Here is a 16,589-nt window from a genome sequence, read left to right on the forward strand (position 1 = left end):
TAGTTCATGATCTTAATCTCTAAGAATAATTAACTGCCGAAAAACTCCGCGACTCGATGGATCACGATCATACTTTGGTATGCGACAATAGACGTAGTTGCCGTTTTTCAAAGGTTAATGGAATGAAGTTTTGAAATATTTTCCTTCTTATCCTAGCTGGTTGTGCAATGTTAATTTCTAAAAAGCAGAATAAGGTTCGTAGAGGACAATCAACATAGTTTGATTGGTTGACTGGTTGTTAATTGTCTAGCATCCAGTGGCAGATATTTCATGGATGCTTAGATAGTTATCAAAGGTACCAGGATTATAATTTAATACGCCAGACGCACGTTTCGTCTACATAAGACTCATCAGTGACGCTCAGATCAAAATATAAAAAACTAGAACAAACAAACAATTAAAAACGAATAGATTCTGTAATAAGGATCAAATGAAGCACGTGCTATTTGGAGTGCAACTGGATAATTAGCGTATATTAAATAGGGACAGCAATTTAGTCATTAAACAGTTTAACACGTGGGATCGTCTCTTTACGAAGCATCGAATTTAACGTCTTAATTCTGGCTGGACTTGAAGGCTTATTTATGCATATCGCAAAACCAAACACGATACCATACTTTAACAAGGATTATACTGCCAGTCGGAAGAAGACCAAGAGTCGCCATTTTCTTTTCCCCAGTCACTATTGGGTGTAAAAAAAAGTCGAAGCAACACACATACAACACCATGACAGACAAAGATTAGTCCACTAAAGAAGAGAAAGAAATCCAACAAAAAAACTGACCAAGCATTGTCATTTTCTTCAACCTGATAATGGTATGAAGCATGTTAAAAACCCAGTTTCTACATGAAGGCTTCATGAATATACAATTACATTATATTTATTAAAGAATCAATCGAATTAAATTGGCCACTTTCGAGTTCATCCGTCACCGGCAAAAACTCGTCAATTATACACGCCTTTTTGACGTCATTTACCAGATAGAGGGGCTCGCCTGTATCCCTGCACTATTTACGTTCATCAAGCGTCTTAGTGATCGTCTTTGTGCAGGATAAACTAGAAATAATGGTTGCTCTGTAGGTACTTACTGACATTTCCCTAATGACAGCAGTGTTGATTGTCAATTTTGAGAATTCAATTTGCCGAATAATTCGTACAATATAGAATTATAGTTTTACAACCACTCGCTCAACATTGGAAGGAAGTGACGACGCCCCTAAACGCACAAATGACGATGATAAAGGCGCGTATAATTGACGAGTTTTTTCCGGTGACGGATGAACTCGAAAGTGGTCTATTAAATCAAATTTAAGGATAAACTCATTTGAGCAAAATAATATGTACATTCAACAAGTTTGTCTCTGAAAGGTGCGTTTTGTTCATTCTACGGAGTTCCTTATGTTCAAAGTTGTATGTATAGACAAGTATTGAATCCACATTCTTCCTGGGAAAAAAAATAGTTCACCATGTCACAACTTTAAGGAATCTGTTTATGTCACCCGATCGACAATGTCGGGTGACATATTGCTCTTCCGCTGTTTCTTTTTCTGTATTATTATTATAATACTTCCACCTATTTCCCAAAACAACTATCTACAGATGGACTGGTTTATTATGAGCATACCGGTTAAACTCCGCCCAGTCAAGTGAAATAAATCGAGTAATAAATGACACACATTAGGAAAATAAGTTTATAATAATTAAGTAATTCTGAGAAAATAATAAATACAAAATATGTAGGAGTTATGAGAAAAGGTTTTTAATTTCAAATTCTGCTTCTTTGGCCAAAGTCTGTAACAGCTGTTATTCTATAAAGTAACAAAAAGTTATTATTGGTTTAAAAGTCAAAAAGTCTGGTTCCGGATAAGTTTCATTTCATTTTTCTTACTCCAAGTCACGAGGTAACATTTTAACATTTCTATTGTGTCGACGTCTTTACCAAATACAAACGTTTCAATGTATGCTTTTGAAAATATTTCCCCAGAATGCATTATATTCTAAAACGTTTAATTGTGTAACTCTGTTATAAATGTTGTTGTGTGTGTTTGTGTTGTAATTCTGTCACGTAATGTTTTAGGGATATATCTTTATCAGAAAGCGGGGTGTTTGGAATGCCATTAAACCGGGTTCACTCCACCATATTCTCTCTAAAATGTCCTATACCAATTCCGGAATTTGACAGTTGTTATCTATTATTTCGTTTCTATGTGTGTTGGCGCTTGTTTTTGTTGAACTTCGGTAGTCCTGTTATTCCTATGTTTTCTCTTATAGTTGATGTGTCTCTCTCGGTTTGAGTTTGTAACGTGGGTTTGTTTTTTCTCAATCGACTTATGCATTTTGAACACCGGTATTCTACTATTGCCTTTATTTAACATGCCGTTTGAAAATGTCTGTTGAACAACAACATGATTCATACCCACAAGTGCAAACATACCATGCAAATGAATGGCAAATCACACAATAACACACTTGATCTTTTGTTCACTGATTTACATGGGGGCCGCTGTGCCCAATTGGTCTCAGTAATACTTGTATAGGTATAATTATTCTATCAACACTGATAATGCGCTTGTGAATTCGAATTGTATTAAACTCATGAAAAGGTTCGTTCGACTCCGATCTTCACGGATTAGGATTGTGCGCATCTAGCATAAATATAAATTTCAAGCCTGGTATCTATGACGAGCTTATTGTTGACCTGCCCAAGTTCATTAAACTCCAGATTCCACACCAACAAAAACTAAATAAAATATCGTTAGTCCTTATTGTAAAGAGAAGCGTTAAACACCAACACTAAACCAATAATATACAATACATGGCAATTGTTCACCCGTTGTAAGTTATCTTACCTATCTCCCAAGCCTGTTGTGAATCTCACTCTTGCATATGCAGAAGGTACAATCAGAGGGATCTACCAGATATTTGCCGTTACATTTAGCACTACATATCTGTCTGGCTATGCTACAGTCTTGACTAACTGTAGTACCCATGGTTGTAGGTGCTGGTGTTTGTGTCGTAGGCAGGTCTGTGGTTGTCTGTGCTTGCATTGTTGTTATAGGGGCTGTAATAATAAAGTGAGAAACGTGTTGTCATGTAGTATATATGTACTATGCGGTATAAGATGAGTTTTTGCATTGTTGAAGGCCTTACAGTGACCTATAACTGTTAACTTCTATGTCATGTGGTCCCTGTTGAAGCGTTGTATCATTCCAAACCTACCTACTTTTCTAATACGTTTATGTTTTGTTTTTGCTACTCTTTATATTTTGTGTATATGGCTTTATTCGAGCCTGATTAAGGGTTTCCCCGAAATTGTTCTGACTGTACTGAAATATATATTACCCGTTAATATAAATACCGTCGACGTTGAAGATTTTCCGTCCCGACATTACTTGATTGGCCAACGTTTTATCTACCAATGTTACACTTAGTTTATTCACCTCTTTAGTATTTGCTCCATTAATGTGTACCCATTTATTTATATACAGTGCAAGTGTCAACATGTATTTATATTTTAGAAAAGAGAACACTATTTTCGTGTCCGAAATAACATATGGTAGAACTTTCTACGTGTTAACACACTTTATGGTGTACCCTTTCATTGTATTCGACTGTCATAAAAGTGAGAGTTTTAGCAAGCTATAAAACCAGGTTTAATCCACCGTTTTCTACATAAGAAAATGTATGTACCAAGTCAGGAATATGACAGTTGTCATGCATTCGTATTATGTGTTAGAGTTGTTGATTTTGCCATTTGTTAAAGGACTTTCCTTTTTGAATTTTCCTCGGAGTTGGGTATTTTTGTTATATTTTTTTTACACGCTGTCTTACCTTGTGTAGTACTTGCGTCATGGTGCACCTTAGCACACATGCAGAACTCACATCCGCTGCCACCTATGACAAATTGCTCACATTTTAGAGGACAATTGGACTGTGTAGGTATACATGGATTGTGTATGGTGTGGTAAGCAGTCCCGTGGTCTGGTCCTGTTAACACTGCAGTGGCTATAAATAGTAAAAGATAAAAGTTCTAGTGCAGCATGACACGGCCGTCGTTCATTGGTAGATAGTGATCTCCTCTAATGTTAACTAAATAACTAGTGTTTCCCTATTGTGTAAATCTTACAAAGCAACAAACACTTTGATTCAACTGATTTTGTTTTGCATGTTGTTATTTTTTTATTACATTTACTCTTATCAAGTCTCATAGAAATGATTCTCGTTTGAAATTGAAATTTATACAGAATAGAGAATGGAAACGGGGAATATGTCAAATAATAACATAAACGATTCACTAATTTTTCTGCACCAGCTGCGCATTTCGACAATAACTGTCTCTTCAGAGAGGTTACAGACCAAAATATTTAAAAGTCCAAAGCTTATCAAAAAGATGAAAATATTTAATAAAAAAAAAGACAAAAAAGACTACAGTCCGACCAAATAAAACAGCACAAGGCCACCAATAGGTATGCAACGCAGGGGAAACCAAGCTACCGGAGGCTAACTGTCTACACTTGGGCCCTTAAATACTCTGTAATAGTTCAGCAAAACTTCAAAACATAAAAATAATATGACTACCTATTTACGTTTTATTAGCACATACTAAAAAATCCAAATAGCGCTTTGCAATAATACATTCCACAAATTTACAATATACATACATACCTCCATCGCCCTTACAATGACAAACATTACACCCACTGCCGTCCTTTTCGTATGTTTGACATTGGAGGCTGCAGTATCTACTTATAGGTATACACATGTGACCTCCTGGACCAAACATAGGTCCTCCTCCTCCATCTCCGAACAGCCAGCCTTTGACAAAACACACTAAAAAAAACAAGACCGAAATTTAAAAACATTAAGAAAGAAAGAGATACATAAAGTGAAAAATATGCAATGAATGATTAATCAAGACAATGGTACAAACCCCTCAAAGAGATTACAATGTCTTGTTAACGTGCAGAAAGCGCGATAATATATATACACGGAGGCATTGGATTCAACGTCTACATCTGACTGGACGTGGCTGCGTTCTTGCTCATCCCGCACAAAAAACGGACGCCGTACTTGGTTAGGGGTTTACTGCCGGTTGGAATAAGACCTGTTTTCATCATATATCTCTTCTCCAGTGATCGGGACTCAAACGAAAACAGTTACAAAGCTGAATAATTATCAAAGGTACCAGGATTATAAATTAGTAGTCTAGACGCGTTTCGTCTACACAAGACTCATCAGTGACGCTAAAATCAAAATATTTATAAAGCCAAACAAAGTTGAAGAGCATTGCGGATCCAAAATTCCAAAAAGTTGTGTCAAATACAATTAAATACAAAGTTGAAGATCATTAAAAAACGAAAGTTCCGAAATTACGCATAACACAACCTTTGCCTGGAATTTTTTTTTTATATTTTATAAACCGTAAATAACAGCAATGACATTTCATGTCAGCACAAAGGGGGCTAACAACAAGGCTGGTGCATAAAGCCTAATGCATCGAAGATTAATTTATGACTAATGCATTGTTGGTTTCGTAATAATGCAAAGCTACCAACATAAATGTATTAAATGCATATCAGAAAACAGGAGCGATGAGAGATCGGTTTTTAAGTAGATTGGTTATGAAACACAGTCAATCAGCATTAATAAAAGATGGAAAAACAGACCCTCTTTGTTACCTGAATATTGGAAGTTTTGGGAATTTCTTTTATTACTTCTCTTGTACGACCATTTCTGAAAACACTCATCATAAATACCAGGATTGATAAAATTTTGTATTTGCGCCAGACGCGCGTTTCGTCTACAAAAGACTAATAAGTGACTCTCGAATAAAAAAAGTTAAAAAAGCACATTAAGGTACGAAGTTAAAGAGTATTCAGGACCAAGAATTCGTAAACGTTTTGCCAGATACAGCATGAACCCAACATAAGTCAAGCTTCTAATAAACAACTGTCACATGTTGGTTGCAATTAGAAACTAGTGAAGATCAGTAAATGTGTCTATTTAAAAAAAAAGGGATACTTTAATACAATTTAAAAAGTATTGTCAAAATGAGCTACTAGTAGCCTTTTACAGGAACCTATAATCATTTAAATAGCCTCATACTGTGGTATGATAGCTCACGAAATAACAGTTCATGCTCGTCAAAGACATATTGCAGAATGACGTAAATACGATAGACCAGAAGTACAAAGGGTTATCTATGTTATACAAATGCCACATGGAAATACAGAAAGTGTGCAATAATTGGAACGCCTACCTGAAACAAGTACGGTGAGAACTTGAAGCAGTTCCATGTTCGATGTATTGGTTTCTACACGGAATCACGATCTATTATATGTATAGCCATATGTTATCTGCCATTTGACACCTGTCCTGGCTATCGTTATTAATATATCTTATTACATTAAGATTACTATGATGTGAGGCACGGACTATATCTTTTGGTCTATATTTAAACAAATTGTGTCAGTCACTTTCCCTTTTTGGAATTTGTTTTTCGGTTTGTATCTCTGAAGTGTTTCCGGACTTTGGCCTGGTGATGTTTTGTTCTGAAAAAGAACATGTGTCTGCCTAAAATCAGTATATATTAGAAGAAACGTTTAAAATTAATCATGCCCTCATTAAAGAGACCAAGACAATTAACTCTTCCACTAGAAACCAAATGACATAGAAGTTAACGTCTATAGTTCACTGTGCAGCCTTCAAAAATGAGAAAAACTATTACCGCATACTCATCTATTAAAAGACACGAATAGACACATATTTAAACAATTCAAAGGAGAAAACAAGCGGCCAGATTAATGTACAAAAAATGAACGGAAAAAAAATATACTAGTATACAGCAAAAATTGCAACCTCTGAACATGTTTAGAAATCTTAATTTCAATACTCTTATAAATTGGCATTTTTTTTTTAGAAATCATGACAAAGAAACGCAAAGAATGGAAAACTCGATTCCCACCCAACACCGAGGTTACGTACTCTGGAAGAGTTAGCAGTTCCTGTTCAACATCAGACAATTTACTCAAAAAAGGAAATACAGGAAAAGAGACGGAACAGTTAAACAACACCACAAAACCCGCTTAAGATTCAGCATACACCATATTGAGATCAGAGTTTGTATTCAGGTGTCCAGGATGAAGATACTTCGTCACCTATCGGCAACCGTCGCATTGCTACTGACAATGACAAATCAGATGAAAGTCGAGTTAAGTTATGTTGTAGACGAGAGAAAATGGCTGAATTAAGGCTACAAGTTGGACATATACATTGGTATATGCGAAACTGCTAGTTCAATAAATTAGGATTAATCCATAAATCTTAAAGAGCTACATGTTTAATTTAACCGTTGACATTTATTTTATATGTCAGTCATACTATGATACAGATTTAACTGCATCTGTGGTATCTATACACATGGAAAAAAAGTATTGCAACACTTTCATTGAAAACAATGTAAAATGACATAATTGTAGAATATGTATAATTTGGGTTTTCCGTTTGTGGTAATACTAGAGAGACGCATCATTATAGCTGTACTGAAAAAGTTATTCAAGCTTTATCTTGTTTTCTATACCGAAAAGAATAGTTAAGAAAAACGCAAAAAAACTATTTCTGTGCAGCTGTTATGTCCTATCCATGTAGCATTAATATTGAATGAAATGTAAATTAATAACAATAATTCAAATTTAAACCATAAACAGATGAGGTATTTGGGAAAACCCAAATTATACACATTCTAAAATCATGTCATTTTACATGTTTTTCTATGAAAGTGTTGCAATACTTTTTTCCAGGTGTATATGCTATCTATTAACTCAATTTTAGTTTATAGACGCTGTTAACATGGTCACCAAACTAAGGGCTACTTTATAGAATGACATTTTATGTATATAAACGTGAAACCAAAAGATAATTGGAGCAAAATATTAACTGACTAAAATACAAAAAATGTATAAATCAGATAAAAATAGACGCTCGAATATAATCAACTAAAGAAATGAGTGAAAAACAAATGTCATATTCCATACTTGGTACAATAATTACAGTTGGTTAAACCTCACACTAGCTTCACCAAACTTAGAATATCTTCAAAGTTGATGAAATAACTTTCATAGATATACAAATGTATATCAGATCGTGATATCAATAGATACAGTTCGCTTCTTATTTGTTCTTCATAAGAAGCTATAGTTTAATTCTATCTCATACTAATACATATCAAAGTTTATAAGAAGAGGATCACAAAACTGTTTGTAGTAGTAACAAGAAGTAACAAAGGCATAACGACTGTCGATTAAAGAACTGTTTGTAGTAGTAACAAGAAGTAACAAAGGCATAACGTCTGTCAATTGAAGAACTGTTTGTAGTAGTAACAAGAAGTAACAAAGGCATAACGTCTGTCAATTAAAGAACTGTTTGTAGTAGTAACAAGAAGTAACAAAGGCATAACGACTGTCAATTAAAGAACTGTTTGTAGTAGTAACAAGAAGTAACAAAGGCATAACGTCTGTCAATTGAAGAACTGTTTGTAGTAGTAACAAGAAGTAACAAAGGCATAACGACTGTCAATTAAAGAACTGTTTGTAGTAGTAACAAGAAGTAACAAAGGCATAACGTCTGTCAATTGAAGAACTGTTTGTAGTAGTAACAAGAAGTAACAAAGGCATAACGTCTGTCAATTAAAGAACTGTTTGTAGTAGTAACAAGAAGTAACAAAGGCATAACGACTGTCAATTGAAGAACTGTTTGTAGTAGTAACAAGAAGTAACAAAGGCATATCGTCTGTCAATTAAAGAACTGTTTGTAGTAGTCACAAGAAGTAACAAAGGCATAACGTCTGTCAATTGAAGAACTGTTTGTAGTAGTAACAAGAAGTAACAAAGGCATAACGACTGTCAATTGAAGAACTGTTTGTAGTAGTAACAAGAAGTAACAAAGGCATAACGTCTGTCAATTGAAGAACTGTTTGTAGTAGTAACAAGAAGTAACAAAGGCATAACGACTGTCAATTAAAGAACTGTTTGTAGTAGTAACAAGAAGTAACAAAGGCATAACGACTGTCAATTGAAGAACTGTTTGTAGTAGTAACAAGAAGTAACAAAGGCATAACGACTGTCAATTGAAGAACTGTTTGTAGTAGTAACCAGAAGTAACAAAGGCATAACGTCTGTCAATTAAAGAACTGTTTGTAGTAGTAACAAGAAGTAACAAAGGCATAACGTCTGTCAATTGAAGAACTGTTTGTAGTAGTAACAAGAAGTAACAAAGGCATAACGACTGTCAATTAAAGAACTGTTTGTAGTAGTAACAAGAAGTAACAAAGGCATAACGTCTGTCAATTGAAGAACTGTTTGTAGTAGTAACAAGACGTAACAAAGGCATAACGACTGTCAATTGAAGAACTGTTTGTAGTAGTAACAAGAAGTAACAAAGGCATAACGACTGTCGATTAAAGAACTGTTTGTAGTAGTAACAAGAAGTAACAAAGGCATAATGACTGTCGATTAAAGAACTGTTTGTAGTAGTAACAAGAAGTAACAAAGGCATAACGTCTGTCAATTGAAGAACTGTTTGTAGTAGTAACAAGAAGTAACAAAGGCATAACGACTGTCAATTAAAGAACTGTTTGTAGTAGTAACAAGAAGTAACAAAGGCATAACGTCTGTCAATTAAAGAACTGTTTGTAATAGTAACAAGAAGTAACAAAGGCATAACGTCTGTCAATTGAAGAACTGTTTGTAGTAGTAACAAGAAGTAACAAAGGCATAACGACTGTCAATTAAAGAACTGTTTGTAATAGTAACAAGAAGTAACAAAGGCATAACGACTGTCAATTGAAGAACTGTTTGTAGTAGTAACAAGAAGTAACAAAGGCATAACGACTGTCAATTAAAGAACTGTTTGTAGTAGTAACAAGAAGTAACAAAGGCATAACGACTGTCAATTGAAGAACTGTTTGTAGTAGTAACAAGAAGTAACAAAGGCATAACGACTGTCAATTGAAGAACTGTTTGTAGTAGTAACCAGAAGTAACAAAGGCATAACGTCTGTCAATTAAAGAACTGTTTGTAGTAGTAACAAGAAGTAACAAAGGCATAACGTCTGTCAATTGAAGAACTGTTTGTAGTAGTAACAAGAAGTAACAAAGGCATAACGACTGTCAATTAAAGAACTGTTTGTAGTAGTAACAAGAAGTAACAAAGGCATAACGTCTGTCAATTGAAGAACTGTTTGTAGTAGTAACAAGACGTAACAAAGGCATAACGACTGTCAATTGAAGAACTGTTTGTAGTAGTAACAAGAAGTAACAAAGGCATAACGACTGTCGATTAAAGAACTGTTTGTAGTAGTAACAAGAAGTAACAAAGGCATAACGACTGTCAATTAAAGAACTGTTTGTAGTAGTAACAAGAAGTAACAAAGGCATAACGACTGTCAATTGAAGAACTGTTTGTAGTAGTAACAAGAAGTAACAAAGGCATAACGACTGTCAATTGAAGAACTGTTTGTAGTAGTAACAAGAAGTAACAAAGGCATAACGACTGTCAATTGAAGAACTGTTTGTAGTAGTAACAAGAAGTAACAAAGGCATAACGACTGTCAATTAAAGAACTGTTTGTAGTAGTAACAAGAAGTAACAAAGGCATAACGTCTGTCAATTGAAGAACTGTTTGTAGTAGTAACAAGAAGTAACAAAGGCATAACGTCTGTCAATTAAAGAACTGTTTGTAGTAGTAACAAGAAGTAACAAAGGCATAACGTCTGTCAATTGAAGAACTGTTTGTAGTAGTAACAAGAAGTAACAAAGGCATAACGTCTGTCAATTAAAGAACTGTTTGTAGTAGTAACAAGAAGTAACAAAGGCATAACGACTGTCAATTGAAGAACTGTTTGTAGTAGTAACAAGAAGTAACAAAGGCATAACGTCTGTCAATTGAAGAACTGTTTGTAGTAGTAACAAGAAGTAACAAAGGCATAACGACTGTCAATTAAAGAACTGTTTGTAGTAGTAACAAGAAGTAACAAAGGCATAACGTCTGTCAATTGAAGAACTGTTTGTAGTAGTAACAAGAAGTAACAAAGGCATAACGACTGTCAATTGAAGAACTGTTTGTAGTAGTAACAAGACGTAACAAAGGCATAACGACTGTCAATTGAAGAACTGTTTGTAGTAGTAACAAGAAGTAACAAAGGCATAACGACTGTCAATTGAAGAACTGTTTGTAGTAGTAACAAGAAGTAACAAAGGCATAACGTCTGTCAATTGAAGAACTGTTTGTAGTAGTAACAAGAAGTAACAAAGGCATAACGACTGTCAATTAAAGAACTGTTTGTAGTAGTAACAAGAAGTAACAAAGGCATAACGACTGTCAATTAAAGAACTGTTTGTAGTAGTAACAAGAAGTAACAAAGGCATAACGTCTGTCAATTGAAGAACTGTTGGTAGTAGTAACAAGAAGTAACAAAGGCATAACGTCGGTCAATTGAAGAACTGTTTGTAGTAGTAACAAGAAGTAACAAAGGCATAACGTCTGTCAATTAAAGAACTGTTTGTAGTAGTAACAAGAAGTAACAAAGGCATAACGTCTGTCAATTGAAGAACTGTTTGTAGTAGTAACAAGAAGTAACAAAGGCATAACGTCTGTCAATTAAAGAACTGTTTGTAGTAGTAACAAGAAGTAACAAAGGCATAACGACTGTCAATTGAAGAACTGTTTGTAGTAGTAACAAGAAGTAACAAAGGCATAACGTCTGTCAATTGAAGAACTGTTTGTAGTAGTAACAAGAAGTAACAAAGGCATAACGACTGTCAATTAAAGAACTGTTTGTAGTAGTAACAAGAAGTAACAAAGGCATAACGACTGTCAATTAAAGAACTGTTTGTAGTAGTAACAAGAAGTAACAAAGTCATAACGTCTGTCAATTGAAGAACTGTTTGTAGTAGTAACAAGAAGTAACAAAGGCATAACGTCTGTCAATTGAAGAACTGTTTGTAGTAGTAACAAGAAGTAACAAAGCCATAACGTCTGTCAATTAAAGAACTGTTTGTAGTAGTAACAAGAAGTAACAAAGGCATAACGTCTGTCAATTGAAGAACTGTTTGTAGTAGTAACAAGAAGTAACAAAGGCATAACGTCTGTCAATTAAAGAACTGTTTGTAGTAGTAACAAGAAGTAACAAAGGCATAACGACTGTCAATTGAAGAACTGTTTGTAGTAGTAACAAGAAGTAACAAAGGCATAACGTCTGTCAATTGAAGAACTGTTTGTAGTAGTAACAAGAAGTAACAAAGGCATAACGTCTGTCAATTGAAGAACTGTTTGTAGTAGTAACAAGAAGTAACAAAGGCATAACGTCTGTCAATTAAAGAACTGTTTGTAGTAGTAACAAGAAGTAACAAAGGCATAACGACTGTCAATTGAAGAACTGTTTGTAGTAGTAACAAGAAGTAACAAAGGCATAACGTCTGTCAATTAAAGCACTGTTTGTAGTAGTAACAAGAAGTAACAAAGGCATAACGACTGTCAATTAAAGAACTGTTTGTAGTAGTAACAAGAAGTAACAAAGGCATAACGTCTGTCAATTGAAGAACTGTTGGTAGTAGTAACAAGAAGTAACAAAGGCATAACGTCGGTCAATTGAAGAACTGTTTGTAGTAGTAACAAGAAGTAACAAAGGCATAACGTCTGTCAATTAAAGAACTGTTTGTAGTAGTAACAAGAAGTAACAAAGGCATAACGTCTGTCAATTGAAGAACTGTTTGTAGTAGTAACAAGAAGTAACAAAGGCATAACGTCTGTCAATTAAAGAACTGTTTGTAGTAGTAACAAGAAGTAACAAAGGCATAACGACTGTCAATTAAAGAACTGTTTGTAGTAGTAACAAGAAGTAACAAAGGCATAACGACTGTCAATTAAAGAACTGTTTGTAGTAGTAACAAGAAGTAACAAAGGCATAACGACTGTCAATTAAAGAACTGTTTGTAGTAGTAACAAGAAGTAACAAAGGCATAACGTCTGTCAATTGAAGAACTGTTTGTAGTAGTAACAAGAAGTAACAAAGGCATAACGACTGTCAATTAAAGAACTGTTTGTAGTAGTAACAAGAAGTAACAAAGGCATAACGTCTGTCAATTAAAGAACTGTTTATAGTAGTAACAAGAAGTAACAAAGGCATAACGACTGTCAATTAAAGAACTGTTTGTAGTAGTAACAAGAAGTAACAAAGGCATAACGACTGTCGATTGAAGAACTGTTTGTAGTAGTAACAAGAAGTAACAAAGGCATAACGACTGTCGATTAAAGAACTGTTTGTAGTAGTAACAAGAAGTAACAAAGGCATAACGTCTGTCAATTGAAGAACTGTTTGTAGTAGTAACAAGAAGTAACAAAGGCATAACGTCTGTCAATTGAAGAACTGTTTGTAGTAGTAACAAGAAGTAACAAAGGCATAACGTCTGTCAATTGAAGAACTGTTTGTAGTAGTAACAAGAAGTAGCAAAGGCATAACGACTGTCAATTAAAGAACTGTTTGTATTAGTAACAAGAAGTAACAAAGGCATAACGTCTGTCAATTGAAGAACTGTTTGTAGTAGTAACAAGAAGTAACAAAGGCATAACGACTGTCGATTAAAGAACTGTTTGTAGTAGTAACAAGAAGTAACAAAGGCATAACGTCTGTCAATTGAAGAACTGTTTGTAGTAGTAACAAGAAGTAACAAAGGCATAACGACTGTCAATTGAAGAACTGTTTGTAGTAGTAACAAGAAGTAACAAAGGCATAACGTCTGTCAATTGAAGAACTGTTTGTAGTAGTAACAAGAAGTAACAAAGGCATAACGACTGTCAATTAAAGAACTGTTTGTAGTAGTAACAAGAAGTAACAAAGGCATAACGACTGTCAATTAAAGAACTGTTTGTAGTAGTAACAAGAAGTAACAAAGGCATAACGTCTGTCAATTGAAGAACTGTTTGTAGTAGTAACAAGAAGTAACAAAGGCATAACGTCTGTCAATTAAAGAACTGTTTGTAGTAGTAACAAGAAGTATCAAAGGCATAACGACTGTCAATTAAAGAACTGTTTGTAGTAGTAACAAAGGCATAACGTCTGTCAATTAAAGAACTGTTTGTAGTAGTAACAAGAAGTAACAATTTTGAAATAGCATGTATTTGATTTATATACATACGTCGACTTTACCTTCAGGTATTCGCAATGCAATGTTGTCAATGCAACGCACACCAATGGCCTTAATTTAAGACAATAATATATTGGTTATACATATAGTTTGTACAGTATACATATAAGACTATCAAGGACACCCGGAAGTCACAGTTATATCACGAGGTCAGAAAACCGGTGAGACATTGGTATTTATTAAGAAATCAGACTCTAATACTGTTTAGGACACCGCATTCTCCGATATTTGGGCAGTAACTCTTTACACAGGAATGTGACTTAATGTAAATTAATATAATTTTATAATACGGATGACATTGTTAATAAAATATACACATTGATGTTCCTTCTGTATTTGCAGCTTATATACTTTAGACGGTTATATTTTATCGCATACCAGTGAACCAATTTAAAAGAGTTTATTGTTTACACCATGTTTAAAAATGCCATTGAAGTTCTAATTAAATACCAAGATAACTAATATAACTTTAAAAATTGGTTATGAACACTTGAAAATCCTCACTTGATCTCATTACGGGAACTAACATCTATTTTATATAATAAAATGTATTGACTCACGGGGTTTGTACGAACTACATTTTTTGTACCTTCATATATCAAACATAACATGTGGTCTTATTACTTGTTGAGGTCAACAATCAATCCTTAATCATTATACTGCAAACGATATCCAAAATAAACAAAACCATACACGAAAATTGATTAAAAAACAAAATCTAGTATAACTAATCAAACCTCACTTTCGCATTGTTTATATAGAGGCAACAGTAGTATACCGCTGTTCAAAACTCATAAATCCATGGACAAAAAACAAAATCGGGGTAACAAACTAAAACAAGCTAAGAAGTCCGTTGGAGCCCGAAAACTTTAGATTTAAGGTTAAGCATTTCGTGGATTTGACTATTATCAGACATTCAAATTTAATATTTAATTGTATGTTTGAAATCTGTAAAAGAGGGACAAAAGATACCAGAGGGACAGTCAAACTCATAAATCGAAAATAAACTGACATGCATGGATAAAAATGAAAAAGACAAACAGTAGTACACATGCCACAACATAGAAAACTAAAGAATAAGCAACACGAACCCACGAAAAACAGGGGGTGATCTCAGGTGCTCCGGAAAGGTAAGCAGACCCGGTTCCACATGTGGCACCCATCGTGTTGCTCATATTCTAACAAATCCGTTAAATAGTCTAATTCGGTGGGTCACTTACATGAAAGGGAAGGGGATTATAGTGACGACGTAAGGAACATATCCGAAATCATTTGAGAAACGGTTGTCCAACCAACTCGTGATGCCGTCCGTAAAATCAATTTTGCATAAATTATTTATTAACAGTAACAAAAAAGAAAACATTGTATGCATCTCTAACTTCAACACATCTACTATATACTAGTAATTTGTGATATATGAAATCTATTAGTAATGTCACGAAATTTTGTGACTAATTGTTTACTTTAAAAGAAAACAAGTCCTATTTCCGTGTGACTCTTGTAAACCATAATATATATAAGACAAGTAAATTTTCGGCAGACGTGATGATGCCTAAATGCATATATTGTACCTCAAACACAAATATATTCGGCTGAGCGTTCTAAATGAATGACCATAAAACGGTACCAGATCATTTATTATTCAAAAGTCAATGTATTTGTTCTTTGCCACCAGTCTCTCTCTCTCAGTGAGAGCATGCGCAGAATTGACAGTTGTCTGGACCACGTAGATATCCATGCGCACAAAAGATGTTACACGTGTCGAATTCCTGAACACATGGTTTCATCAGTTTGATGATTGGTTCTACTGACTTGGTTAGGTGCACTGTAATAAAATCAACATATCCTGAAATTATAGTAAGACTTAATTAAACTACGTGATTAAAACTCATTGGAATATATACGGTGTGGTAACAGGCAAGAAATTAACTACACGTTTTATCAATTACATTAGTAAGAAAAAAAACATATTCTAATGCATGGAAAAAAAACGTGGAGCCACCGATGATATAAACTTGAAAATTGCTTGTAATACAGCAAACAAGAGAAAGATAAACCCTAGAGAAAAAAAGAATTATGAACAGAGCAATACTAAGTGCGTCGATAGCGTAAGTATGACATATCTGCACGCAGTTATCGGTAGTTTCATGTCCGGTGCTAGTAGGTTCTTTTGAATCAGCTAGATGTATAACCAATCAAAAGTTAGTACACATCGAACAAATGAATAACAACTGTCATATTCCTGACTTGTTACAGGCATTTTCTTATGTAAAGAAAATGGTAAATTAAACGTTTTATAGCTTGCTAAACATCTCACTTGTATGACAGTCGCAGCAAATTCCATTATATTGAAAACGATGTGTGAACAAAACAAAACATATTTTGTTT

At 34.3% G+C, this 16,589-nt stretch overlaps 1 protein-coding gene across 1 annotated transcript; it reads right to left on the reverse strand.

Moving 5' to 3' along the window:
* Positions 1–1,744: 1,744 nt before the first annotated feature.
* LOC134719806 (uncharacterized) lies at positions 1,745–6,436 on the reverse strand. The gene is made up of 5 exons (XM_063582764.1): positions 6,261–6,436; positions 4,667–4,831; positions 3,833–4,006; positions 2,851–3,062; positions 1,745–1,809 (listed from the first exon to the last, which is right to left on the reverse strand). Exons 1-4 carry the CDS (start codon positions 6,295–6,297, stop codon positions 2,851–2,853), a joined length of 588 nt encoding a protein of 195 aa, XP_063438834.1. The 5' UTR covers positions 6,298–6,436; the 3' UTR covers positions 1,745–1,809.
* Positions 6,437–16,589: the final 10,153 nt, after the last annotated feature.

The sequence above is a fragment of the Mytilus trossulus genome, chromosome 5 (assembly GCF_036588685.1).
Source record: "Mytilus trossulus isolate FHL-02 chromosome 5, PNRI_Mtr1.1.1.hap1, whole genome shotgun sequence".
Classification (NCBI taxonomy): Eukaryota; Metazoa; Mollusca; class Bivalvia; order Mytilida; family Mytilidae; genus Mytilus; species Mytilus trossulus.

What these genes read in the sequence shown, in the direction of transcription:
- LOC134719806 (XM_063582764.1), bottom strand. Translation starts at nt 6,297, where the DNA reads ATGGAACTGCTTCAAGTTCTCACCGTACTTGTTTCAG. An exon ending in TCTCACCGTACTTGTTTCAG is followed by an intron (nt 4,832 to 6,260) that starts GTAGGCGTTCCA and finishes TGTTTTTTTTAG; the next exon opens with TGTGTTTTGTCAAAGGCTGG. An exon ending in TCATTGTAAGGGCGATGGAG is followed by an intron (nt 4,007 to 4,666) that starts GTATGTATGTAT and finishes TACTATTTATAG; the next exon opens with CCACTGCAGTGTTAACAGGA.